This window comes from Phoenix dactylifera, chromosome 14 (assembly GCF_051530095.1).
Source record: "Phoenix dactylifera cultivar Ajwa chromosome 14, Ajwa_hap1_PhDact_Kaust_v1.1, whole genome shotgun sequence".
Taxonomy (NCBI): Eukaryota; Viridiplantae; Streptophyta; class Magnoliopsida; order Arecales; family Arecaceae; genus Phoenix; species Phoenix dactylifera.
The window spans coordinates 535,543-562,894 of NC_143203.1; the positions used below are offsets into that span (position 1 = coordinate 535,543).

The window sequence follows — 27,352 nt, forward strand, 5'->3', positions numbered from 1 at the left end:
CCTTTCAGTCCCACCTTCCGATTGAGCTCTGCGCCAGACGCTTCATCCGGGATCGCGCCTCCTCGCGCTCTTCTCCCTTGTATTCCTTCCCTCCCCTTCTCCTGGGGAGGACCGAAATATCCCTTGGAGGTGGCGTTCCTCTAGAAGCAGTGTGAACTTCTTCTACGGCGGCTCCTCGTCTTTTGCGTGAGGCGTCGATGGCGCCTCCAGGGGGAAGCACCCATGCCCGGTGGGATCGCAGCTGCTTCGGATGGAGGGTTCGGGATCCCAGATCTTCAGCTCCACGGAGTCCCCACCTCTTCCTTACTTTCTTTACTCCTCAATTCTCCTCTGGGAATTCTTTGTAATCACACGAGCACGCCATTGTAACCAGAAATTATTGAAATGAAAAGAACCATACATTTTTGAACTGTCTTTCTGGCTTTGTCTTTCTACTGGTAATACACCCGCAGGTTAGCGGAATTCCAGCTCCTTGGAATTTCTCGACCATCTAGGGCCTCCAACTGGTAGGAGCCAGGTCGGTTTACCCAGCGAACCCTATACGGGCCCTCCCAATTTGGCGCCAGCTTCCCACCTTCCGCGGGTTGAGATGCTTTGGCTCGCCTTAGCACCAGATCTCCGATTCTGAAAAGTTTTGGTCGGACCTTGGAGTTATAATACCGGGCCACCCTCCGCTGATACATTGCCATCCGAACCTGCGCCATTTCCCTCGCTTCTTCCAAGAGGTCCAGGTTCCCTCGGAGTTGCTCCGAATTGGCCTCGGGTCGGTGCGCGGCCACCCGAGGTGAGGGGAGTCCGAGCTCCACGGGGACAACCGCTTCCGTGCCATAGGTTAGGCTGAAAGGCGTCTCCCCGGTAGGGGTCCGATGCGTGGTCCGATACGCCCAAAGGACATTCTCGAGTTCTTCGACCCAAGCTTGCCCCGTCCGACCGATTCGCGCCTTAATTCCTTGGAGGATTGTCCGATTTGTGACCTCGGCCTTACCGTTGGTTTGGGGATGCGACACAGATGTGAACCGATGCTCGATCCCAAACTCCTCGCAGAAGTCACGGAAATGCTTGTTGTCGAACTGTCGACCATTATCCGAGATGAGGACCCGGGATACCCCAAATCAGACAATGATGTTTTTCTTCACGAACTTCCGGACTTGCGCCTCCGTGATAGTGGCCAGCGGCTCTGCCTCTACCCACTTGGTGAAGTAGTCGATTGCAACAATCAAGAATTTCCGCTGGGCGGAAGCGACGGGGAATGGTCCGAGGATATCCATTCCCCACTGCGCGAAGGGCCAGGGCGCGGTGATTGGTGCCAAGGGGACAGAAGGGACTCTCTGGATGTTGGCGTGGCGCAGGCAGGTGTCGCATTTCCGTACGTGATCCTTTGAGTCCTCCAACAAGGTAGGCCAATAATAGCCTTGCCTCATGATCTTGTGCGCCAAGGACCTAGCCCCCAAGTGCGATCCGCAGACGCCCTCGTGGACTTTGCCGAGGACGTAGGCCGCCTCCGAGGGGCGGAGGCACCTTAAGAGGGGGGCGGTGAATGAGGTCCGATACAGCCTCCCTTCATAGAGTACGTAGTGGGCGGACTTCCTGACAAGTCGCCGAGCTTGATCTTCGTCTTCAGGGAGGATCCCTTCGGCGAGGTAGGCGACGAGCGGGTCCATCCAAGACAGCTCCGGATCAATCGCCATCACCGCTCCAGCCTCGCCGATGCTCGGGGCATCCAGGGTCTCCAGGTAAATTGCCCTCGACAAGTTGTGTGCCTCTGCGCCCACCAAGCGGGACAACCTGTCGGCCCTGGCATTTTCGCTTCTGGGGACCTGCTGGATGTCGACACTGCCGAGGTCGGGAATGAGTGCTTGCACCTTCCGGACGTAGTTCTGCATGGTCGGGCTCCGGGCCTCGAACTCCCCACGGACCTGCCCGACCACCAGCTGGGACTCGGTGAAGACCTTCAAACGCCGGATGCCGAGCTCCCTGGTGAGTTTGAGTCCCGTGACTAGGGCCTCGTACTCCGCCTCGTTGTTGGTCACTGGAAATCCAAACCTCAAGGCATACTCGGCTATCACTCCATCAGGACTGGTAAGGACCAGCCCGGCCCCTCCACCCTCGGGGTTCGACGACCCATCGATGTGAAGCGTCCAGATCGGGAGGTCGAGGCTGGGCGTTTCCGGCGGTCTAGGTTCCTTCTCCTGCACCGTGCACTCAGCGAGGAAGTCCGCGAGCACCTGGGCCTTGATGGCGGGTCGAGGCTGGTAGCGGATGTCGAACTCACCGAGTTCTACTTCCCACTTCACCAGCCGTCCCGCATTCTCGGGATTGCTGAGGATCTGTCGTAGTGGTTGATCAGTTAAGAGGGTGACAGAATGGGCCTGAAAATAGGGGCGAAGCCTCCTGGTCACGGTCAGCAGCGCGAAGGCGATCTTTTCAGCCTTCGTATACCGCGTCTCGGCATCCCGTAGGACCCGGCTAATGTAGTACACGGGCTTCTGGAGCTTTGCCTCTTCCCGAACCAGCACCGCACTGACTGCGGTTGGGGAGACCGCCAGATAGAGGTAGAGCATCTCCCCTTCTTGCGGCTTGGACAGTAGGGGAGGAGACGCCAAGTATTTCTTGAGCTGGTCGAATGCTGCTTGACATTCGGCCGTCCAGAGAAAGTCTTTCGGGCGTTTTAACACCTTGAAGAATGGTTGGCAGCGTTCGGCCGATTTTGCCACAAATCGTCCGAGCGCGGTGACCCTTCCAGCGAGCTCCTGAACCTCCTTTACTTTGGTCGGAGGGGACATACCTTGGATGGCCTTGATTTTGTCCGGGTTGGCTTCGATACCCCGCTGGTTGACAATGAAACCGAGGAACCTCCCGGCCGAAGCGCCAAAGGCGCACTTCGCTGGGTTCAGCTTCATGCGAAACTTCCGCAAGGTGGCGAAAGTCTCCTCCAGATCCGCAATGTGCTGGTCCGCCTGGCGGCCCTTCACCAGCATATCGTCCACGTACACCTCCATGTTCCGGTCGATTTGCTCTTTGAAGATTTTGTTGACGAGGCGCTGGTAAGTGGCGCCAGCATTCTTCAGACCGAAGGGCATTACCTTGTAGCAGTATAGCCCCCGGTCTGTTATAAAGGCAGTTTTCTCCTCGTCCTGTGGGGCCATCATTATCTGGTTGTAGCCGGAGAAGGCGTCCATGAAAGACAGCAGCTGATATCTGGAAGTCGCGTCGACCAATTGGTCTATCCGCGGAAGCGGAAAGCTATCCTTAGGGCACGCCTTGTTCAGGTCGGTATAGTCGACGCACATCCTCCACTTTCCGCTCGCCTTCCGGACAAGTACAACGTTTGCCAGCCACTCGGGGTAACTCACCTCCCTTATGAATTCTGCCTCCAAGAGTTTGTCTACCTCCTGGTCGACCACCCGGATCCGATCCGGGGCACAATGTCTCTTCCTCTGCTTCACTGGCCTGTGGGTCGGGTCGACGTTGAGAGCGTGAGAAATGACCTCCGGGTCGATCCCAGGTACATCGGCCGCCGACCAGGCAAATACATCGGCATTGGCTTGGAGGAATTCCACCAACCGGGCCCGAGCTCCCGGGTCGAGATTGGCGCCGACCCGGACCGTCCGGTCCCGGCGGCCTTCCTCGTGGGGAACTTCGATCACACCCTCGGCCGGCTCCCCCTGCCGCAAGGCCACCTCGTCTCTGGCATCAAGGGACTCGACGCTTAGGGCTTCTGCGGGCTTCTTCCCTTTGAGGGTTGCTAGGAAACATTGCCGGGCGGTCGGCTGGTCACCTCGAACCTCTCCGATCCCGGCTGCCGTGGGGAACCGCATGAGCAAGTGGTACGTAGAGACCACCGCACGAAGGGCGTTCAGTCCGGGTCGTCCGAGGATAGCGTTGTAGGCCGAGGGAACACGGACGACCAAAAACCCGAGTCGCACCGTGGCTTCTGCGGGTGCAACGCCCGCAGTCACAGGCAGCTCAATGACACCTTCCGTCGGGACAGCGTCACCGGTGAATCCTATGAGGGGGGTGGATATTTTGTGCAACAATTGTCTGGACAAGCCCATCTTTTGGAAGGCCTCGTAAAACAAAATATCAGCTGAGCTTCCACTATCCACAAGAACACGCCTTACATCATAGTTTGCCATAGTGAGGGAGATCACCATGGCGTCATCGTGGGGGGTCTGAACCCCCTTTACATCCTCATCACAAAAGGTGATTACATTGCCGACCCTCTGCCTCTTTGCGACCGCCGCCCCTGACGCCTCCGTCGAGCCCCCTGCGTTCCTCACGGGCCGGGGGCAGCCCCCAGTGATAGTGTAGATTACGCCCGCGACGGGTCGATTCTGCTCCCGAGGCTCCGGAGGGGCCGGGTCGGCCGGACGCGGGTCTGCGGGGGGACGTCGGTCGTTCACATATCGACCGAGACGCCCCCGGCGGATGAGAGCCTCGATCTCGTCCCGAAGCTGGAAGCAGTCTTCTGTGTCGTGGCCGTGGTCTCGGTGGTACTCACAGTACGCCCGGGAGGGCCTCCTCCCAGGGATCTTCCGCATCTGTCTCGGGGCCGGGAGGTTCTCCCGCCCCTTGATCTCCATAAGGATCTGGGCCCGGGGAGTCAGGAGAGGGGTGTACCGGTTGAAACGTCGGGGCGGAGAACGAGGGCGTGGGGCGCCGTGGTTCTTCGCCGGCGACGGGCTTCTGCGCCGACGCTGGGGCGTCGGGCTCCTCCTCTGGCGTGCCTCTTTTCGCCTTTTCTTCCCAAGCTTTGGAGGGATCTCGGCGGCCTCCTTGCTCCGGTGGGCGGCCGCCTCCTCGGCGTCTGCATACTGGTTCGCCCGGGACAACAGCTCCGGGAAGCTCCGCGGCAGGCGTTTGTCCAGGGAGAAGGTGAGTCTGCCCTTCCGGAAGCCACGCTTCAGGGCTGAAAGAGCTACCTCCTGACTCAGGTTCCGGACTTCCAGCGTAGCCTTGTTGAAGCGGGTAAGATAATCCCGCAGGCTTTCTCCCTCGTTTTGTCGGACATCAAAGAGGGAGTCGGAGACCAGTCGCCGCCGGCTACTGACGGCGAAATGAGTGATGAAGAGGCGAGTGAACTGGTCGAAGGACCGGATTGAGTCAGCCTCCAGCCCGGCGAACCACGCCCTCGCCGGGCCATGGAGGGTTGCCGGAAAAGCCTTGCAGAGAAGGGGATCTGATGCTCCGTGGAGGACCATAAGGGTCCTGAAACTCTCGTCGTGATCCCGCGGGTCCGCCGCCCCGTCATAGGGCTCGATCGCCGGCATTTTGAACCCCGGCGGATTCGGGGTCCGCAGGATCCTCGAGGCAAGCGCCGGCTGGGAGGAGATTTCTAAGTCGGCGAAGGGATCTTTGGAATGGCCCTTCAGGACCTGGAGTTGTCGGTGGAGATCGTCCACCCGCCGGTCCAGGGAGCGCGACCGGTGGGTGGGAGTCAAGGAGCGGCGAGAGGGGGACCGACTAGAGCGCGGGTTCCTCGAGGACTGGGGGGTCTGGGAACGCGCCCGGGCCCGCCTCTCGGACCTCGCGCAGCTCCGGTGGGAAGGTCCCGGCAGAATGGAGCGTGCTCGAGAATCCTCCTCGCGACGACGCTCCTCCCCATGGGAGAGGAAGGAGCGCGGGTTGAGGAGGACAGGCGAACGCTCAGGCAGCGGCAGCTCCTGAGCCCGCTGCGGCGCCCGGGACATCGCACCCTGCAGATTCTGCACCGCCTCCATGAGGGTGCGAACCTGCTGGGTTAGCTGGTCGAACTGGGCGGCTTCGACCGTCTGAATGGGCGGTGGGGCGGTGGAGTGTTGCTGAGAGTGTGTTGGAGATGCAGCGGCCCTCCGGCCAGAGGAGCGAGAGGCCCCGCGACTGGAAGCATTGGAAGCTCCACGACCACCTCGCCGTGCCATTACGATCGCTCTGAGATCCGGGCCCTCCTTCTAGCGCCAACTGTTGCTGGGGGTCCAAACCGAGAACGATTGGCACAGCGGTGTGAACGGGGTTCCCTCGGAGTTACTTTGGTTGCGCTCCACCTTCCGCCGGGAAACCTGCAAGCAAACCTCGCACCACCACCGGGGTAGTGGAGGCCCTCCGACGATCAAGTCAGGGGAGATTGAAAGAGAAGGAGAGGTAGCAGTAGCAGGTAAAAGAATACTCTGGAAGATCTTGCTTACCCTCCCCCTTCTCCCCCCAGCCGCATATATACCAGGCTGGGGGGTCTTTCTGGGGGGTTGGTCATCGTGTGGCACGATGGAGTTACCACTGATATGGTCGTTACAGGGCGTCGTGGGGCAGCGCTGGGTACGGCCATGGCAGGGCGTAGTGGAGCTCCGCTTTGTACGGCTATTACAGGGGATCGTGGGGCAGCGCCGGATACAGCCGTTACAGGGAGTAGTGGAGCAGGGGGCCGCGGCGTGCCTCAGGGGAACAGTCTGTCGTTGTCAAGAGATTGCCGACTCGGGGTCGGATTGCGGGATCAAGGGGCAGCCGACTCGGGGTCGGGCTGCGGAGCCGAAGATATCCGACCCGAGGTCGGATTGCTGGATCAAGGGGCAGCCGACTCGGGGTCGGGCTGCGGAGCCGAAGATATCCGACCCGAGGTCGGATTGCGGGATCAAGGGGCAGCCGACTCGGGGTCGGGCTGCGGAGCCGAAGATATCCGACCCGAAGTCGGATTGCGGGATCAAGGGGCTGCCGTAGTCTTCCTGGGCGCGCGTGCCGGTCACGTGGGGCATGGTGGCTAAATTCCCCCGTAACAAAACACATGGTTCCTCTTCGTTTTTGATGAAATCAAACATTTTGATTGCGCCATCGAAACGAGTGTTCCAACTCCGAGATGCTTGCTTTAGTCCATAGATGGACCTTTGCAGCTTGCAGACCTTGTGATCTCCATCACTGGAAGTGAAACCCAAAAGCTGTTCCATATAGATATCTTCATCAAGATATCCATTCAGAAAAGCAGTTTTCACATCCATCTGTCAGATTTCATAATCATGAAATGCTGCAATGGCAAGCAATGTTCGGATGGATTTTAGCATGGCTACAGGTGAAAAGGTCTCCTGATAGTCAATGCCTTCGCGTTGACTATACCCTTTCGCCACTAGTCTTGCTTTATAGGTCTCTACCTTTCCATCCGAACCTATCTTTCTTTTGTAGATCCATTTGCATCCAATAGGTACAATACCTTCTGGTGGATCTACGAAGATCCAGACTTGGTTGGAATGCATGGAGTCTAACTCTGACTTCATAGCTTCCAGCCATTTCTCGGAATCGATATCTGATATCGCCTTGTTGGAGGTTTTGGGATCTTGTATGTGATCCCTATCTCCCACTAGGAACATTTCCTCGGTATCCTCTTATAGTATACCTAAGTATCTATCGGGAGGATGGGAGACCCTACTAGATCTGCGAGGTGGATGAGGGACATCGTGTACTGGCTCTGTATGAATAGGTTCGATAGGATCCATGACTCGTTGCTTTTTAGAGACTTTCTCTTCAAGCTCAATTTTCCTCCCACTGCCTCTATCAAGAATAAACTGGTTTTCCAAGAAGATGGCATGACGGCTCACAAACACATTGTGATTCTCTGAGACGTAAAAATTGTATCCTAATGACTCTTTAGGATATCCTATAAAACGAGCACTTATGGTCCTAGCCTCTAGTTTGTCCGCCTGTAGTCTTTTGACGTGGGCCGGACATCCCCAAATCTTGAGATGACCAAGACTTGGTTTCTTACCATGCCATATTTCATACGGTGTGGTAGGAACGGATTTAGAGGGAACTCTATTCAGTAGATATACTGCGGTAAGTAAGGCATCTCCCCAAAGAAACATTGGTAGATCAGTGAAGCTCATCATGGACCGGACCATATCCAATAGAGTCTGATTTCTCCTCTCTGAGACCCCGTTGAGTTGAGGTGTACCCGAAGGAGTGCATTGTGAGACTATGCCATTGTCCTTGAGATAGTCCCGGAATTCTCCACTAAGGTATTCTCCTCCTCGATCTGATCGAAGAGCCTTAAGATATTTTCCAGTTTGTTTTTCTACTTCATTTCTGAACTCTTTGAACTTTTCAAAAGATTCAGATTTGTGTCTCATAAGATACACATACGCATACCGTGAATAATCATCGGTAAAGGTAATGAAGTACGAATAACGTCCCCTGGCTAGCACATCGAATGGGCCACACACATCTGTATGTACTAGGGTAAGTATTTCAATGGTCCTCTCCCATGTCCTATAAAGGGTAATCTAGCCATTTTTTCTTGAAGACAGGACTCGCAAACTGGATATGACTCGGAAGTCAATGAGCCGAGAATGCCATCTTTATCCATTTTGTTCATTATGTTCTCTCCAATATGGCCAAGCCTGAGGTGCCACAAATATTTTTGGTTTATCTCATCCCTGGATCTCTTGGATCCTTTGGCACTCACTTCTTGCTCAGACACATTTACAGATACATCCATATGTAAATGATAGAGACTGTCAATCATAAAACCATGTGCGACTATTTTATTTCTGAAATAAATAGAACAACAGTCGTTGTTAAATGTAAAAACATGACCTTCCTGTGCTAGACATAAAACAGAAATCAAATTTCTGCTAGCAGTAGGTACATAATAGCAGTCTCTAAGTAATAAACTAAAACCAGATGGTAGTCGCAGATGGTAGGTGCCCACAGCCACAACAGCAACTTTTGCCCCATTGCCAACCCGAAGGGTTACCGCTCCTTCCGCCAGCCTTCTACTTTCCTTTAGACCCTGCATGGTAGTGCACAAATGAGCACTAGAACCAGAATCTATAACCCAACTAGAAGTAGAAGAAACTGTTAGATTAGTTTCAATTATGAGCAAGTCTATACCTTCTGAAGGTGTGTCACCCTTTTTGTTCTTTAGGCTCTCGAGGTATGAAGGACAGTTTCTCTTCCAGTGGCTGTCGACATTGCAGTGGAAACATTTTTCTTTGTCATTAGCCTTTTTCTTTTGAACTTCCTTCTTTGGCTTCTTGTCTTTCCTCTGCTTCTTAGCAGGCTTCTTTTTCTTCCAAGTAGACTTTCTCTTGGAACCAGAAGTCAACTCAGCAGCAAGGACATTGCCCCTTGAACCTTTCAAGGCTTCCTCAGCAGTTACCAACATATTTATCAGTTCAGTCTTAGTGCTTTCAATCTTATTCATATGGTAGTTTACTATAAACTGTCTAAATGAATCAGGTAGGGATTGAAGGATCAGATCTACTTGCAATTCCTTGTGCATGTTCATACCGAGCTTCTCAAGCTCCTCTAGGTCCTTGATCATAGTCAGACCGTGATCATGGACAGACTGCCCCTCGCGCATCTTTGCTTTGAAGAGCCTTTTGGACATTTCAAAACAAGCTGTGCGACTCTGCTCACCATACAACTCTTGCAGGTGTGCTAGTATGTCCCTAGCAGTTCATATTCTAATACTGGCATTGGAGTTCATTGGACATGAATGCCATCATATAATTGTTACGGGGGAACTAAGCCACCATGCCCCACGTGACCGGCACGCGCGCCCAGGAAGACTACGACAGCCCCTTGATCCCGCAATCCGACCTCGGGTCGGATATCTTCGGCTCCGCAGCCCGACCCCGAGTCGGCTGCCCCTTGATCCCGCAATCCGACCTCGAGTCGGATATCTTCGGCTCCGCAGCCCGACCCCGAGTCGGCTGCCCCTTGATCCAGCAATCCGACCTCGGGTCGGATATCTTCGGCTCCGCAGCCCGACCCCGAGTCGGCTGCCCCTTGATCCCGCAATCCGACCCCGAGTCGGCAATCTCTTGACAACGACAGACTGTTCCCCTGAGGCACGCCGCGGCCCCCTGCTCCACTACTCCCTGTAACGGCTGTATCCGGCGCTGCCCCACGATCCCCTGTAACAGCCGTACAAAGCGGAGCTCCACTATGCCCTGCCATGGCCATACCCAGCGCTGCCCCACGACGCCCTGTAACGACCATGTCAGTGGCAACTCCATCGTGCCACACGATGACCAACCCCCCAGAAAGACCCCCCAGCCTGGTATATATGCGGCTGGGGGGAGAAGGGGGAGGGTAAGCAAGATCTTCCAGAGTATTCTTTTACCTGCTACTGCTACCTCTCCTTCTCTTTCAATCTCCCCTGACTTGATCGTCGGAGGGCCTCCACTACCCCGGTGGTGGTGCGAGGTTTGCTTGCAGGTTTCCCGGTGGAAGGTGGAGCGCAACCAAAGTAACTCCGAGGGAACCCCGTTCACACCGCTGTGCCAATCGTTCTCGGTTTGGACCCCCAGCAACAGTTGGCGCTAGAGGAAGGGCCCGGATCTCAGAGCGATCGTAATGGCACGGCGAGGTGGTCGTGGAGCTTCCAATGCTTCCGGTCGCGGGGCCTCTCGCGCCTCTGGCCGGAGGGCCGCTGCATCTCCAACACACTCACAGCAACACTCCACCGCCCCACCGCCCATTCAGACGGTCGAAGCCGCCCAGTTCGACCAGCTAACCCAGCAGGTTCGCACCCTCGCGGAGGCGGTGCAGAATCTGCAGGGTGCGATGTCCCGGGCGCCGCAGCGGGCTCAGGAGCTGCCGCTGCCTGAGCGTTCGCCTGTCCTCCTCAACCCGCGCTCCTTCCTCTCCCATGGGGAGGAGCGTCGTCGCGAGGAGGATTCTCGAGCACGCTCCATTCTACTGGGACCTTCCCACCGGAGCTGCGCGAGGTCCGAGAGGCGGGCCCGGGCGCGTTCCCAGACCCCCCAGTCCTCGAGGAACCCGCGCTCTAGTCGGTCCCCCTCTCGCCGCTCCTTGACTCCCACCCACCGGTCGCGCTCCCTGGACCGGCGGGTGGACGATCTCCACCGACAACTCCAGGTCCTGAAGGGCCATTCCAAAGATCCCTTCGCCGACTTAGAAATCTCCTCCCAGCCGGCGCTTGCCTCGAGGATCCTGCGGATCCCGAATCCGCCGGGTTTCAAAATGCCGGCGATCGAGCCCTATGACGGGGTGGCGGACCCGCGGGATCAAGTCGAGAGTTTCAGGACCCTTATGCTCCTCCACGGAGCATCAGATCTCCTTCTCTGCAAGGCTTTTCCGGCAACCCTCCGTGGCCCGGCGAGGGCGTGGTTCGCCGGGCTGGAGGCTGACTCAATCCGGTCCTTCGACCAGTTCACTCGCCTCTTCATCACTCATTTCGCCGTCAGTAGCCGGCGGCGACTGGTCTCCGACTCCCTCTTTGATGTCCGGCAAAACGAGGGAGAAAGCCTGCGGGATTATCTTACCCGCTTCAACATGGCTACGCTGGAAGTCCGGAACCTGAGTCAGGAGGTAGCTCTTTCAGCCCTGAAGCGTGGCTTCCGGAAGGGCAGACTCACCTTCTCCCTGGACAAACGCCTGCCGCGGAGCTTCCCGGAGCTGTTGTCCCGGGCGAACCAGTATGCGGACGCCGAGGAGGCGGCCGCCCACCGGAGCAAGGAGGCCGCCGAGATCCCTCCAAAGCTTGGAAAGAAAAGGCGAAAAGAGGCACGCCAGAGGAGGAGCCCGACGCCCCAGCGTCGGCGCAGAAGCCCGTCGCCGGCGAAGAACCACGGCGCCCCACGCCCTCGTTCTCCGCCCCGACGTTTCAACCGGTACACCCCTCTCCTGACTCCCCGGGCCCAGATCCTTATGGAGATCAAGGGGCGGGAGGACCTCCCGGCCCCGAGACAGATGCGGAAGATCCCTGGGAGGAGGCCCTCCCGGGCGTACTGTGAGTACCACCGAGACCACGGCCACGACACAGAAGACTGTTTCCAGCTTCGGGACGAGATCGAGGCTCTCATCTGCCGGGGGCGTCTCGGTCGATATGTGAACGACCGACGTCCCCCCGCAGACCCGCGTCCGGCCGACCCGGCCCCTCCGGAGCCTCGGGAGCAGAATCGACCCATCGCGGGCGTGATCCACACTATCACTGGGGGCTGCCCCCGGCCCGTGAGGAACGCAGGGGGCTCGACGGAGGCGTCAGGAGCGGCGTTCGCAAAGAGGCAGAGGGTCGGCAATGTAATCACCTTTTGTGATGAGGATGTAAAGGGAGTTCAGACCCCCCACGATGACGCCATGGTGATCTCCCTCACTATGGCAAACTATGATGTAAGGCGTGTTCTTGTGGATAGTGGAAGCTCAGCTGATATTTTGTTTTACGAGGCCTTCCAAAAGATGGGCTTGTCCAGACAATTGTTGCACAAAATATCCACCCCCCTCATAGGATTCACCGGTGACGCTGTCCCGGCGGAAGGTGTCGCTGAGCTGCCTGTGACTGCGGGCGTTGCACCCGCAGAAGCCACGGTGCGACTCGGGTTCTTGGTCGTCCGTATTCCCTCGGCCTACAACGCTATCCTCGGACGACCCGGACTGAACGCCCTTCGTGCGATGGTCTCTACGTACCACTTGCTCATGCGGTTCCCCACGGCGGCCGGGATCGGAGAGGTTCGAGGTGACCAGCCGACCGCCCGGCAATGTTTCCTAGCAACCCTCAAAGGGAAGAAGCCCGCAGAAGCCCTAAGCGTCGAGTCCCTTGATGCCAGAGACGAGGTGGCCTTGCGGCAGGGGGAGCCGGCCGAGGGTGTGATCGAAGTTCCCCTCGAGGAAGGCCGCCGGGACCGGACGGTCCGGGTCGGCGCCAACCTCGACCCGGGAGCTCGGGCCCGGTTGGTGGAATTCCTCCAAGCCAATGCCGATGTATTTGCCTGGTCGGCGGCCGATGTACCTGGGATCGACCCGGAGGTCATTTCTCACGCTCTCAACGTCGACCCGACCCACAGGCCAGTGAAGCAGAGGAAGAGACACTGTGCCCCGGATTGGATCCGGGTGGTCGACCAGGAGGTAGACAAACTCTTGGAGGCAGGATTCATAAGGGAGGTGAGTTACCCCGAGTGGCTGGCAAACGTCGTACTTGTCCGGAAGGCGAGCGGGAAGTGGAGGATGTGCGTCGACTATACCGACCTGAACAAGGCGTGCCCCAAGGATAGCTTTCCGCTTCCGCGGATAGACCAACTGGTCGATGCGACTTCCGGATATCAGCTGCTGTCTTTCATGGACGCCTTCTCCGGCTACAACCAGATAATGATGGCCCCACAGGACGAGGAGAAAACTGCCTTTATAACAGACCGGGGGCTGTACTGCTACAAGGTAATGCCCTTCGGTCTGAAGAATGCTGGCGCCACTTACCAGCGCCTCGTCAACAAAATCTTCAAAGAGCAAATCGGCCGAAACATGGAGGTGTACGTGGACGATATGCTGGTGAAGAGCCGCCAGGCGGACCAGCACATTGCGGATCTGGAGGAGACTTTCACCACCTTGCGGAAGTTTCGCATGAAGCTGAACCCAGCGAAGTGCGCCTTTGGCGCTTCGGCCGGGAGGTTCCTCGGTTTCATTGTCAACCAGCGGGATATCGAAGCCAACCCGGACAAAATCAAGGCCATCCAAGGTATGTCCCCTCCGACCAAAGTAAAGGAGGTTCAGGAGCTCGCTGGAAGGGTCGCCGCGCTCGGACGATTTGTGGCAAAATCGGCCGAACGCTGCCAACCATTCTTCAAGGTGTTAAAACGCCCGAAAGACTTCCTCTGGACGGCCGAATGTCAAGCAGCATTCGACCAGCTCAAGGAATACTTGGCGTCTCCTCCCCTACTGTCCAAGCCGCAAGAAGGGGAGATGCTCTACCTCTATCTGGCGGTCTCCCCAACCGCAGTCAGTGCGGTGCTGGTTCGGGAAGAGGCAAAGCTCCAGAAGCCCGTGTACTACATCAGCCGGGTCCTACGGGGTGCCGAGACGCGGTATACGAAGGCTGAAAAGATCGCCTTCGCGCTGCTGACCGCGACCAGGAGGCTTCGCCCCTATTTTCAGGCCCATTCTGTCACCCTCTTAACTGATCAACCACTACGACAGATCCTTAGCAATCTCGAGTATGCGGGACGGCTGGTGAAGTGGGCAGTAGAACTCGGTGAGTTCGACATCCGCTACCAGCCTCGACCCGCCATCAAGGCCCAGGTGCTCGCGGACTTCCTCGCTGAGTGCACGGTGCAGGAGGCGGAACCTAGACCGCCGGAAACGCCCAGCCTCGACCTCCCGATCTGGACGCTTCACATCGATGGGTCGTCGAACCCCGAGGGTGGAGGGGCCGGGCTGGTCCTTACCAGTCCTGATGGAGTGATAGCCGAGTATGCCTTGAGGTTTGAATTTCCAGTGACCAACAACGAGGCGGAGTACGAGGCCCTAGTCACGGGACTCAAACTCACCAGGGAGCTCGGCATCCGGCGTTTGAAGGTCTTCACCGACTCCCAGCTGGTGGTCGGGCAGGTCCGTGGGGAGTTCGAGGCCCGGAGCCCGACCATGCAGAACTACGTCCGGAAGGTGCAAGCACTCATTTCCGACCTCGGCAGTGTCGACATCCAGCAGGTCCCCAGAAGCGAAAATGCCAGGGCCGACAGGTTGTCCCGCTTGGTGGGCGCAGAGGCGCACAACTTGTCGAGGGCAATCTACCTGGAGACCCTGGATGCCCCGAGCATCGGCGAGGCTGGAGCGGTGATGGCGATTGATCCGGAGCCGTCTTGGATGGACCCGCTCGTCGCCTACCTCGCCGAAGGGATCCTCCCTGAAGACGAAGATCAAGCTCGGCGACTTGTCAGGAAGTCTGCCCACTACGTACTCTATGAAGGGAGGCTGTATCGGACCTCGTTCACCGCCCCCCTCTTAAGGTGCCTCCGCCCCTCGGAGGCGGCCTACGTCCTCGGCGAAGTCCACGAGGGCGTCTGCGGATCGCACTTGGGGGCTAGGTCCTTGGCGCACAAGATCATGAGGCAAGGCTATTATTGGCCTACCTTGTTGGAGGACTCAAAGGATCACGTACGGAAATGCGACGCCTGCCTGCGCCACGCCAACGTCCAGAGAGTCCCTTCTGTCCCCTTGGCACCAATCACCGCGCCCTGGCCCTTCGCGCAGTGGGGAATGGATATCCTCGGACCATTCTCCGTCGCTTCCGCCCAGCGGAAATTCTTGATTGTTGCAATCGACTACTTCACCAAGTGGGTGGAGGCAGAGCCGCTGGCCACTATCACGGAGGCGCAAGTCCGGAAGTTCGTGAAGAAAAACATCATTGTCCGATTTGGGGTACCCCGGGTCCTCATCTCGGATAATGGTCGACAGTTCGACAACAAGCATTTCCGTGACTTCTGCGAGGAGTTCGGGATCGAGCATCGGTTCACATCTGTGTCGCATCCCCAAACCAACGGTGAGGCCGAGGTCACAAATCGGACAATCCTCCAAGGAATTAAGGCGCGAATCGGTCGGACGGGGCAAGCTTGGGTCGAAGAACTCGAGAATGTCCTTTGGGCGTATCGGACCACGCATCGGACCCCTACCGGGGAGACGCCTTTCAGCCTAACCTATGGCACGAAAGCGGTTGTCCCCGTGGAGCTCGGACTCCCCTCGCCTCGGGTGGCCGCGCACCGACCCGAGGCCAATTCGGAGCAACTCCGAGGGAACCTGGACCTCTTGGAAGAAGCGAGGGAAATGGCGCAGGTTCGGATGGCAATGTATCAGCGGAGGGTGGCCCGGTATTATAACTCCAAGGTCCGGCCAAAACTTTTCAGAATCGGAGATCTGGTGCTAAGACGAGCCAAAGCATCTCAACCCGCGGAAGGTGGGAAGCTGGCGCCAAATTGGGAGGGCCCGTGTAGGGTTCGCTGGGTAAACCGACCTGGCTCCTACCAGTTGGAGGCCCTAGATGGTCGAGAAATTCCAAGGAGCTGGAATTCCGCTAACCTGCGGGTGTATTACCAGTAGAAAGACAAAGCCAGAAAGACAGTTCAAAAATGTATGGTTCTTTTCATTTCAATAATTCCTGGTTACAATGGCGTGCTCGTGTGATTACAAAGAATTCCCAGAGGAGAATTGAGGAGTAAAGAAAGTAAGGAAGAGGTGGGGACTCCGTGGAGCTGAAGATCTGGGATCCCGAACCCTCCATCCGAAGCAGCTGCGATCCCACCGGGCGTGGGTGCTTCCCCCCGGAGGCACCATCGATGCCTCATGCAAAAGACGAGGAGCCGCCGCAGAAGAAGTTCACACTGCTTCTAGAGGAACGCCACCTCCAAGGGATATTTCGGTCCTCCCCAGGAGAAGGGGAGGGAAGGAATACAAGGGAGAAGAGCGCGAGGAGGCGCGATCCCGGATGAAGCGTCTGGCGCAGAGCTGAATCAGGAGGTGGGACTGAAAAGAGGGGGGATGTGATCCCGGATGAAACGCCTAGAGCGGAGTTCCGCCGGGGAGAATCTCCTTGTTGATCCCAGATGAAACGGCTAGTTGGCGGAAGTCGCGAGGGGCGCGCCTCCCGTTCCTCCGGCAGGGGTTTCCCAGCCACGCGCCGGAGAGGAGGTCCACGATCCATGGCAACCTGAACAGCTCCGGCTTGGCAGGCTCCACTGCACCAGCACTTATATTTATAGCCAAACTGTGGCCCCCCTGGTCGTTCCGATGCGGGTGGCTCCAATAAATGCGGACGCATCGAATCCGGAGCCGTTCCGGCTCTCGAGGCGTATCCTTCCACGATCTCCTAAGCGTCGTTCTCCCTAATTGCATTCTTCCTGCAGGACACTCCAGACGGCGTGTATCCCACGGCCCACGTATCTCCGCTCGCGCCCAGGCCGCATCCGCCTCGAAGAACGCGCGTATCGCGGCCGCTTAACTGGCACTCCTCGCAAGCAACAACTGGCCGATCCGATTTCCCAGGTAACGCCTCAATTAACATTTAATAGCCTTCTGGTGTTCCCCAGGCGACGCTTCGAGAGGAGGAGAAATACGATCGCAGCTGGCCACGGAGAAACCCCGTCGAGTGGCAAGTGATAGGCGCGCGACCAACGAGCGGAATTTCTCGAGGATTGGCCCTCGGATGCCAGGCTAACCCGATGATCATCCCGGGAGCAGACTAGCCTGAAGCCCCGACCGGTCGCCTCGGCTTGCGCCAGCCTTGGCCGACCAACGAGCGGAATTTCCCGAGGCTCGGCCCTCGGATGCCAGGCTAACCCGATGATGTAATAACCCCAAAATATTTTTTTTTATATAAAAAGGGATAGAATAGTCCTTTTCAATTAATATAAAGGGTAAAATTGGAAGGAATCAAAAATTAATGGCATAACGGTAGATATGTTGAAGTGTTAGGGGCAAAATGGGAATTTTTGGTGTGTGATGTGACTTAATTAGGAGGGTTTGGTGGCTCAGACGTGAAACAGAGAGGAGAGGGAGTTCTCAGGCGACAGAGAGGAAGAAAAAAGAAGAAGAGGAAAGAAAAGGAAGAAAGGAAGAGGAAGAAGAAGAAGAAAAAGAAAGGGAAAGGAATCTCGGTTGCACTTCCAGCTGAAGGGTAAAGTGTAGATCTCCTTCCCCTCTACGCAAGGACCTCGATTTCCAAAAAGAAAAAAGGTAAATATCCGTCCCTATCTAGTCTTTTGATGACATTAGGCTATACAAAGGGTGGATATAGTCTAGAGGGGTCGGATAAGTGTTGTAGAGGCGGTTAAAAGAGGAAGAATCGGATTTTAACAAATTTTTCCGGCACTACGAAAAAACTGTGTCGAAGTCCCAACTTCGGTGAATTATTTAGGGGGTCAAACGGCCTCCGATGATGATGCATGTTATCTCTTTGGAATCCTCTATGAGTGTAGAATGTTAGGTAAAAATTTCATCAAATTTGGAGTCCTGAAAGTGGATCAAAACCGGGATGAAGTAACCCACTGTCAGTTCGGGTTACTGTTCATCCGGGTGGAAAATAGGGGATTTCATGCTATAATAGAGTATTAAGCCTAGATCAAGCTAAAAGGGACCTTGTACTCATGCAAAGGAGTCCCTAATACACATAAATGGTGAGTTAATTAATTAAAAAGAAAAAAAGAAAGAAAAGAAAAGATTTAGGGAACGGGGGAGTTGAATCAATTAAAGTCCCCTATATTATAAATGGCACGTAGATTATAGCCCTTGATACAAGACTAAATGTATTGTAAATGCATGTCACAGTTGGGCAAGAAGCTAGGAAACAAGAGGAAGAAGTCCCCTGCTGCCTACTGTAAAATTCTAGAGGCGTATCGAGGCTGTGCCGGATTGACAGGTGAGTGGGAGTCATGTACTTTGCACTATGAGCATTCTTAATTCATTTTCATGAATGTCGCCAAGTGTGAATTGATTCCACTTGTGCATATTGACTGATATTGTAGTAGATTCCTCTATAATCTTGATTCTCCATGCTTGATTATTCTGTACATGCATTTGAGGGAACATTGAGAGGAATTACGAGGGGTTGATGAGTAATCAAATTGATTCCGAATTGTGAAATGATTTCTTTTGTAAATTGATTTCATTTCCTCTATTTCAAAGATTTGTATAGCCTTTTTAGTGGTATATTGAGTTGTATTGCACTTCCTTGACCCTCACTTCTAACCCTGATGTTAGTTTATGATTGGGTCATGATCAAGTGAGTGGTAGTCTTGATTATACTCCTTTTTAGTAGAGTATTGGGAGGGTGCATTATGGCATTTATGCATGGCTTGGCAGTATCTGCAGGACACCTATAGTCGATGGGGGTTGAACATCGGCCTTTGTGCACATAGTAGCCTTCTGGGTGGGCGGAGCCCAGTCCCTTCCTAGGGGGGGATACGGCCCTAGGCGTAGGATCGGCCGGTCCTACGACTTATATTCTGCTTGCCGCCGGGCATAGTAAGACCCCGCGAGGTGCAGTATGGCTTTCCGCGGATGTAGAATTCCCGCGAGGTGCCGTTTAGTATGTAGATGTGAGATGGATTTCTGTTCTGGATACTGGCCAGCATTTATATGATCAGTGTGGTGTCTTATCCTGCATATGCATGTGACAGTAGGGAGTTGTTGCTGGTTCGCCTGGGGCGTAAAACCCACCTCCCGATAGCTGTCTAGCATTTATGTTATCAGTATGGTGTCTTATCCTGCATATGCATGTGACAGTAGGGAGTTGTTGCTGGTTCGCCTGGGGCGTAAAACCCACCTTCCGACAGCTGTCTAGTGATGATTTACATATTGGTGTGGTGTCATATTCGATATATGCATATGGCAGTAGGGAGTTGTTGCTGGTTCGCCTGGGGCGTAAAACCCACCTCCCGACAGCTGTCTAGTGATGATTTCAGCATATTGACACCTGATTTGTATGTTCCAGCATTATGATCTGTTGAGCATATTCATGAGTAGCATATATGTTTACTTGATTATTCCATATATGCTTCAGATGAGTTGATATTGATTGTGGTGATATTGATGATTTACTCCATATTCTCTATGTTGAGATCATGTTCATCTTGTTATTGATCTTGAGATTTCATCTCGAGCCATGATTATATTCTGTCTCATGTGCATAGTACTCTCTACTCCACTCACTGAGTATTTATATACTCACTCCCCAGTTTGATGTTTTTGATTGCAGGAAAGGTATTGTATAGAGAGGAACAGGATTAGTGGTTGCCTGCTAGCTGTGCCGCTCCATAGTATAGTATAGTATAATGTAGATAGAGGTTTATCCCCTTTTGGTGTATTATAAACCTTCTATTATATATAGTGCATAGTTACAGTCATAGATCCTGTTGTGGATATGGGTTTGACCATGGATGGATTGGGAAGCAGGTATATATATGTGTGCAGATCAGTTGTGTGCCTGTGATAATGTATTGCTATATATTGTCCAGGTTTATATGTGACAGATTATGTGATTGCTGCTCTGACAGGTAGTGTGTTATATGTATTGAGATAATCCTGACAGGTCACTATAGAAAAAGTGATCATTTTGTGCATGCATCATGCCAAATTTTTCAAGATTTATTGATAATTGATAGGTAGTAGGGTTCTACGCGGTGGCTGGTGGCCTTATGCCTACCCGCACCCTAGGACCGTCGCGGCGGCCCGCCGGGAACGGGGCGGGGGTCGTGACAAAGCTTGGTATCAGAGCAAAGGTTAAGAAGAGTCCTGTCAGAGCAATAGGATGAGTCAGGATTAAGTATAGGATTATACTATGGAGCATAGGATTTTTCTGTATGTTATTTTATGAGTCATTTACAACTCAGTAAAATATATCATGACTCAGTGTGTAACGACCATCCTCTCTTTTTGACTTTTTTAGAGAGATATAAAGAATACCTCCAAAGAGAGGACCTGCTCGTCCTGGAAGGAGGATGGAGCCAGATATAGCATTGGATGCGGGTTCTGCACATGTCGAGCCCCAAAGAGAAAAACCTCCTCCTACTGATAGACGGAGGGTTGATGATAAAGGAGATGTAGGAAGTAGAGATGCATTGATGGAACAGTTACTGGCGGAGAATCAGGCTCTGAGGGAGCAGATTGCTCGGGGGAAATCTCCTGCCCCGTCAGTAGTATCCATCCCACCTCCTGTACCTGTGCCAAGAAGTTTGGCCAGGCGGGCTCTAGATGATGAGGGGATTACTGTACAGGAATTTCTGAGGCTCAGAACCCCAGAGTTTAAGGGGGAAGAAGGTGAAGATCCTCAGAGATTCCTGGAGGAGACTGAAAAGATGATACGGAGACTGCCCTGTTCTGATGCAAGGGCAATAGAACTTGTAGAGCTCACAATGAAAGAAGATGCCTGGGACTGGTACCAGAGGCATGTGGAGGACAGATTGTACAGTAGTAATCCTCCAACCTGGGAAGAGTTCAGGCAAGCAGTGATGGATGAGTTCTTGTCTCCAGCTGAGAGGCAAAATCGGGCTCTTCAGTTTGAGAGGCTGAAGCAGATGCCCGGAATGAGCGTATCTGAGTACGCTCGTGAGTTTACTAGATTGGGGAAGTATGCTCCTTACATCATCCCCACTGAAGCTGCCAGGATAGAAAGATTCAGGCGGGGCCTGATTTCCCCGCTTTATAATGCAGTACTGGCAGTAGAGGTCCCCACCTTATCTAGGCTGATTGATAAAGCAAAACAGTGGGAGACCAGAAACAAAGAGGAAAGAGCTGAAAGAGAACAGAGGAAAATGAGTATGGGGAAAGGGCAAAGCAGTAGAGATAGATCTGAGGGAGTAGATCTCTCGGAGGGCCCGATGGAGCAGTCTGTACGCTCAGCTCCACCTGCCCCACGTAAGAGGAAATGGAGGGAAAGAGGTCAATCACAAGATACTTTTCTACCATCAGTACCTCGTCCTCCAGTCACTATGGCCAGAACTGAATCTAGGTTCCAATCATGGCCAGTATGTGGCATATGTGGGAAGCAGCACCCTGGCAGATGCAGAATGGGTCAGGGAGTGTGCTACAGATGTGGACAGCCGGGTCATTTTGTCAGAGAATGCCCGCAGGGTGCCACCCAGCAGTTTGTGCCTTTGGCATCCTATCCTTCTGTGCAGATGGACAGGCCTAGTAGTAGGGAGCCTGTAGGCAGAGGTAGAGGTCAAGCACAAACATCACAGCAGAGTGCTGGACCATCTCAACTGTCAGCTCCAGTAGGCAGAGGGCAAGGAAGGGTGTTCACGGTAAATCCACAGGAGGCACAGGCATCGAATGCAGCTGTGACAGGTATGCTCCTCATTGATAAGATTAAAGCTAGAGTGTTGTTTGATTGTGGAGCTACCCATTTATTTGTGTCCCCTTATTTTGCTAAAAAGTTAGCTAAGGATAAGATATTAATGCATATCCCCTTAGCTATTAGTACACCTGTAGGGGATAGTATAGAAGCGAAGTATGTATATCCTACCTATGTGGTAGAGATAGAAGGTAAAACACTCCCAATTTATTTGATTCCCAATACCACACCGAGCAGAATATGAAGAGCAGATACACTCACCCCTTTGAGTAATCAGGTAATTTACTCTTTTAAATTCGAGGACGAATTTTATATAAGGGGGGGAGGATGTAATAACCCCAAAATATTTTTTTTTATATAAAAAGGGATAGAATAGTCCTTTTCAATTAATATAAAGGGTAAAATTGGAAGGAATCAAAAATTAATGGCATAACGGTAGATATGTTGAAGTGTTAGGGGCAAAATGGGAATTTTTGGTGTGTGATGTGACTTAATTAGGAGGGTTTGGTGGCTCAGACGTGAAACAGAGAGGAGAGGGAGTTCTCAGGCGACAGAGAGGAAGAAAAAAGAAGAAGAGGAAAGAAAAGGAAGAAAGGAAGAGGAAGAAGAAGAAGAAAAAGAAAGGGAAAGGAATCTCGGTTGCACTTCCAGCTGAAGGGTAAAGTGTAGATCTCCTTCCCCTCTACGCAAGGACCTCGATTTCCAAAAAGAAAAAAGGTAAATATCCGTCCCTATCTAGTCTTTTGATGACATTAGGCTATACAAAGGGTGGATATAGTCTAGAGGGGTCGGATAAGTGTTGTAGAGGCGGTTAAAAGAGGAAGAATCGGATTTTAACAAATTTTTCCGGCACTACGAAAAAACTGTGTCGAAGTCCCAACTTCGGTGAATTATTTAGGGGGTCAAACGGCCTCCGATGATGATGCATGTTATCTCTTTGGAATCCTCTATGAGTGTAGAATGTTAGGTAAAAATTTCATCAAATTTGGAGTCCTGAAAGTGGATCAAAACCGGGATGAAGTAACCCACTGTCAGTTCGGGTTACTGTTCATCCGGGTGGAAAATAGGGGATTTCATGCTATAATAGAGTATTAAGCCTAGATCAAGCTAAAAGGGACCTTGTACTCATGCAAAGGAGTCCCTAATACACATAAATGGTGAGTTAATTAATTAAAAAGAAAAAAAGAAAGAAAAGAAAAGATTTAGGAAACGGGGGAGTTGAATCAATTAAAGTCCCCTATATTATAAATGGCACGTAGATTATAGCCCTTGATACAAGACTAAATGTATTGTAAATGCATGTCACAGTTGGGCAAGAAGCTAGGAAACAAGAGGAAGAAGTCCCCTGCTGCCTACTGTAAAATTCTAGAGGCGTATCGAGGCCGTGCCGGATTGACAGGTGAGTGGGAGTCATGTACTTTGCACTATGAGCATTCTTAATTCATTTTCATGAATGTCGCCAAGTGTGAATTGATTCCACTTGTGCATATTGACTGATATTGTAGTAGATTCCTCTATAATCTTGATTCTCCATGCTTGATTATTCTGTACATGCATTTGAGGGAACATTGAGAGGAATTACGAGGGGTTGATGAGTAATCAAATTGATTCCGAATTGTGAAATGATTTCTTTTGTAAATTGATTTCATTTCCTCTATTTCAAAGATTTGTATAGCCTTTTTAGTGGTATATTGAGTTGTATTGCACTTCCTTGACCCTCACTTCTAACCCTGATGTTAGTTTATGATTGGGTCATGATCAAGTGAGTGGTAGTCTTGATTATACTCCTTTTTGGTAGAGTATTGGGAGGGTGCATTATGGCATTTATGCATGGCTTGGCAGTATCTGCAGGACACCTATAGTCGATGGGGGTTGAACATCGGCCTTTGTGCACATAGTAGCCTTCTGGGTGGGCGGAGCCCAGTCCCTTCCTAGGGGGGGATACGGCCCTAGGCGTAGGATCGGCCGGTCCTACGACTTATATTCTGCTTGCCGCCGGGCATAGTAAGACCCCGCGAGGTGCAGTATGGCTTTCCGCGGATGTAGAATTCCCGCGAGGTGCCGTTTAGTATGTAGATGTGAGATGGATTTCTGTTCTGGATACTGGCCAGCATTTATATGATCAGTGTGGTGTCTTATCCTGCATATGCATGTGACAGTAGGGAGTTGTTGCTGGTTCGCCTGGGGCGTAAAACCCACCTCCCGATAGCTGTCTAGCATTTATGTTATCAGTATGGTGTCTTATCCTGCATATGCATGTGACAGTAGGGAGTTGTTGCTGGTTCGCCTGGGGCGTAAAACCCACCTTCCGACAGCTGTCTAGTGATGATTTACATATTGGTGTGGTGTCATATTCGATATATGCATATGGCAGTAGGGAGTTGTTGCTGGTTCGCCTGGGGCGTAAAACCCACCTCCCGACAGCTGTCTAGTGATGATTTCAGCATATTGACACCTGATTTGTATGTTCCAGCATTATGATCTGTTGAGCATATTCATGAGTAGCATATATGTTTACTTGATTATTCCATATATGCTTCAGATGAGTTGATATTGATTGTGGTGATATTGATGATTTACTCCATATTCTCTATGTTGAGATCATGTTCATCTTGTTATTGATCTTGAGATTTCATCTCGAGCCATGATTATATTCTGTCTCATGTGCATAGTACTCTCTACTCCACTCACTGAGTATTTATATACTCACTCCCCAGTTTGATGTTTTTGAATGCAGGAAAGGTATTGTATAGAGAGGAACAGGATTAGTGGTTGCCTGCTAGCTGTGCCGCTCCATAGTATAGTATAGTATAATGTAGATAGAGGTTTATCCCCTTTTGGTGTATTATAAACCTTCTATTATATATAGTGCATAGTTACAGTCATAGATCCTGTTGTGGATATGGGTTTGACCATGAATGGATTGGGAAGCAGGTATATATATGTGTGCAGATCAGTTGTGTGCCTGTGATAATGTATTGCTATATATTGTCCAGGTTTATATGTGACAGATTATGTGATTGCTGCTCTGACAGGTAGTGTGTTATATGTATTGAGATAATCCTGACAGGTCACTATAGAAAAAGTGATCATTTTGTGCATGCATCATGCCAAATTTTTCAAGATTTATTGATAATTGATAGGTAGTAGGGTTCTACGCGGTGGCTGGTGGCCTTATGCCTACCCGCACCCTAGGACCGTCGCGGCGGCCCGCCGGGAACGGGGCGGGGGTCGTGACAGATGATCATCCCGGGAGCAGACTAGCCTGAAGCCCCGACCGGTCGCCTCGGCTTGCGCCAGCCTTGGCCGACCAACGAGCGGAATTTCCCGAGGCTCGGCCCTCGGATGCCAGGCTAACCCGATGATCATCCCGGGAGCAGACTAGCCTGAAGCCCCGACCGGTCGCCTCGGCTTGCGCCAGCCTTGGCCGACCAACGAGCGGAATTTCCCGAGGCTCGGCCCTCGGATGCCAGGCTAACCCGATGATCATCCCGAGAGCAGACTAGCCTGAAGCTCCGACCGGTCGCCTCGGCTTGCGCCAGCCTTGGCCGACCAACGAGCGGAATTCCCCGAGGCTCGGCCCTCGGATGCCAGGCTAACCCGATGATCATCCCGGGAGCAGACTAGCCTGAAGCCCCGACCGGTCGCCTCGGCTTGCGCCAGCCTTGGCCGACCAACGAGCGGAATTCTCCGAGGCTTGGCCCTCGGATGCCAGGCTAACCCGATGATCATCCCGGGAGCAGACTAGCCTGAAGCCCCGACCGGTCGCCTCGGCTTGCGCCAGCCTTGGCCGACCAACGAGCGGAATTTCCCGAGGCTCGGCCCTCGGATGCCAGGCTAACCCGATGAACATCCCGGGAGCAGACTAGCCTGAAGCCCCGACCGGTCGCCTCGGCTTGCGCCAGCCTTGGCCGACCAACGAGCGGAATTTCCCGAGGCTCGGCCTTCGGATGCCAGGCTAACCCGATGATCATCCCGGGAGCAGACTAGCCTGAAGCCCCGACCGGTCGCCTCGGCTTGCGCCAGCCTTGGCCGACCAACGAGCGGAATTTCCCGAGGCTCGGCCCTCGGATGCCAGGCTAACCCGATAATCATCCCGGGAGCAGACTAGCCTGAAGCCCCGACCGGTCGCCTCGGCTTGCGCCAGCCTTGGCCGACCAACGAGCGGAATTCCCCGAGGCTCGGCCCTCGGATGCCAAGCTAACCCGATGATCATCCCGGGAGCAGAATAGCCTGAAGCCCCGACCGGTCGCCTCGGCTTGCGCCAGCCTTGGCCGACCAACGAGCGAAATTTCCTGAGGTCTAACCCTCGGATGCCTGGCCTAGCGCCGGAAGAATTTCCTGAGGCCTAACCCTCGGATGCCTGGCCTAGCACCGGAAGAATTTCCTGAGGCTTAACCCTCGGATGCCTGGCCTAGCGCCGGAAGAATTTCCTGAGGCCTAACCCTCGAATGCCTGGCCTAACGCCGGAAGAATTTCCTGAGGCTTAACCCTCGGATGCCTGGCCTAGCGCCGGAAGAATTTCCTGAGGCGTAACCCTCGGATGCCTGGCCTAGCGCCGGAAGAATTTCCTGAGGCCTAACCCTCGGATGCCTGGCCTAGCGCCGGAAGAATTTCCTGAGGCCTAACCCTCGGATGCCTGGCCTAGCGCCGGAAGAATTTCCTGAGGCGTAACCCTCGGATGCCTGGCCTAGCGCCGGAAGAATTTCCTGAGGCCTAACCCTCGGATGCCTGGCCTAGCGCCGGAAGAATTTCTTGAGGCCTAACCCTCGGATGCCTGGCCTAGCGCCGGAAGAATTTCCTGAGGCCTAACCCTCGGATGCCTGGCCTAGCGCCGGAAGAATTTCCTGAGCCTAACCCTCGGATGCCTGGCCTAGCGCCGGAAGAATTTCCTGAGGCTTAACCCTCGGATGCCTGGCCTAGCGCCGGAAGAATTTCCTGAGGCCTAACCCTCGGATGCCTGGCCTAGCGCCGGAAGAATTTCCTGAGGCCTAACCCTCGGATGCCTGGCCTAGCGCCGGAAGAATTTCCTGAGGCCTAACCCTCGGATGCCTGGCCTAGCGCCGGAGGAACTTCAAGAGTCAGGAGTCGGTGAGGCGCTACCAAGAGTTAAAAAGAGGAAGGACGAAAGTGAAATGAGGAAACACTTTGTTTGCATTAACTTTCGTTGCATCAGGGCCGAGACCCATACAACATGGCAAAATGCCAACATACAAAGAGAAGAACAAAGAAAAGTACAGAGAGTCAGCTTGGAGGAACCCCTGGGTCGGGAACGGCGAGCACATCCGCAAGGGGTAGGGAGACAGTTGGAGAATCGGCAGGCAACGGCATCGGAGGGGAGTCGAGGAGGGAGACCCCACTCAGGTCAATCCCGGGGTATTTAGCGGACACCCTTGCCAGGCCTTCATCGAAGCCTAAGGCAAAGGAGTCGGACCCCGCATCCGACATGTCACGGATGAACTCGGCGGACTGACGATAGGCCTGTACCGCCTCCGACATGTCACGGATGAACTCGGCGGACTGACGATAGGCCTGTACCGCCTGATGCCCGATTTCCGCGCTCTTCTCGGCCAGCGCCACCTCCGCTCGCTCCGTAATCTGAGCTTTCGCCTCCATGACCTTCGCCACAATCCGGTTGTCCGCCTCGGAGGAGACCCTCAGCAGATCAGCCCGAGCCTCCATGTGCTTCGCCTCGGCAGCAACGCGAGCAGCCTCAGCCTCCTCCAGGCGCGAATGAAGTTCCTGGTTGCTCGCGCGGGACTCCTCCAAGGCCGACTCCAATTCGGACAGCTTGGCTTCAAGAGATCGGGTTCG

The 27,352-nt window shown here is 53.8% G+C and overlaps 1 protein-coding gene across 1 annotated transcript; it reads left to right on the top strand.

Moving 5' to 3' along the window:
* The first annotated feature begins 18,101 nt into the window (after positions 1-18,101).
* Positions 18,102-21,926, top strand: LOC149751277 (uncharacterized). The gene is made up of 2 exons (XM_089927213.1): positions 18,102-21,531; positions 21,816-21,926. The coding sequence occupies exons 1-2, from the start codon at positions 20,184-20,186 to the stop codon at positions 21,830-21,832; spliced, it is 1,365 nt and encodes a 454-aa protein (XP_089783339.1). The 5' UTR covers positions 18,102-20,183; the 3' UTR covers positions 21,833-21,926.
* The last annotated feature ends 5,426 nt before the right edge of the window (positions 21,927-27,352 follow it).

Excerpts from the sequence above, each read along its gene's own strand:
- LOC149751277 (XM_089927213.1), top strand. The coding sequence starts at position 20,184 with ATGGAGCCAGATATAGCATTGGATGCGGGTTCTGCACATGTCGAGCCC.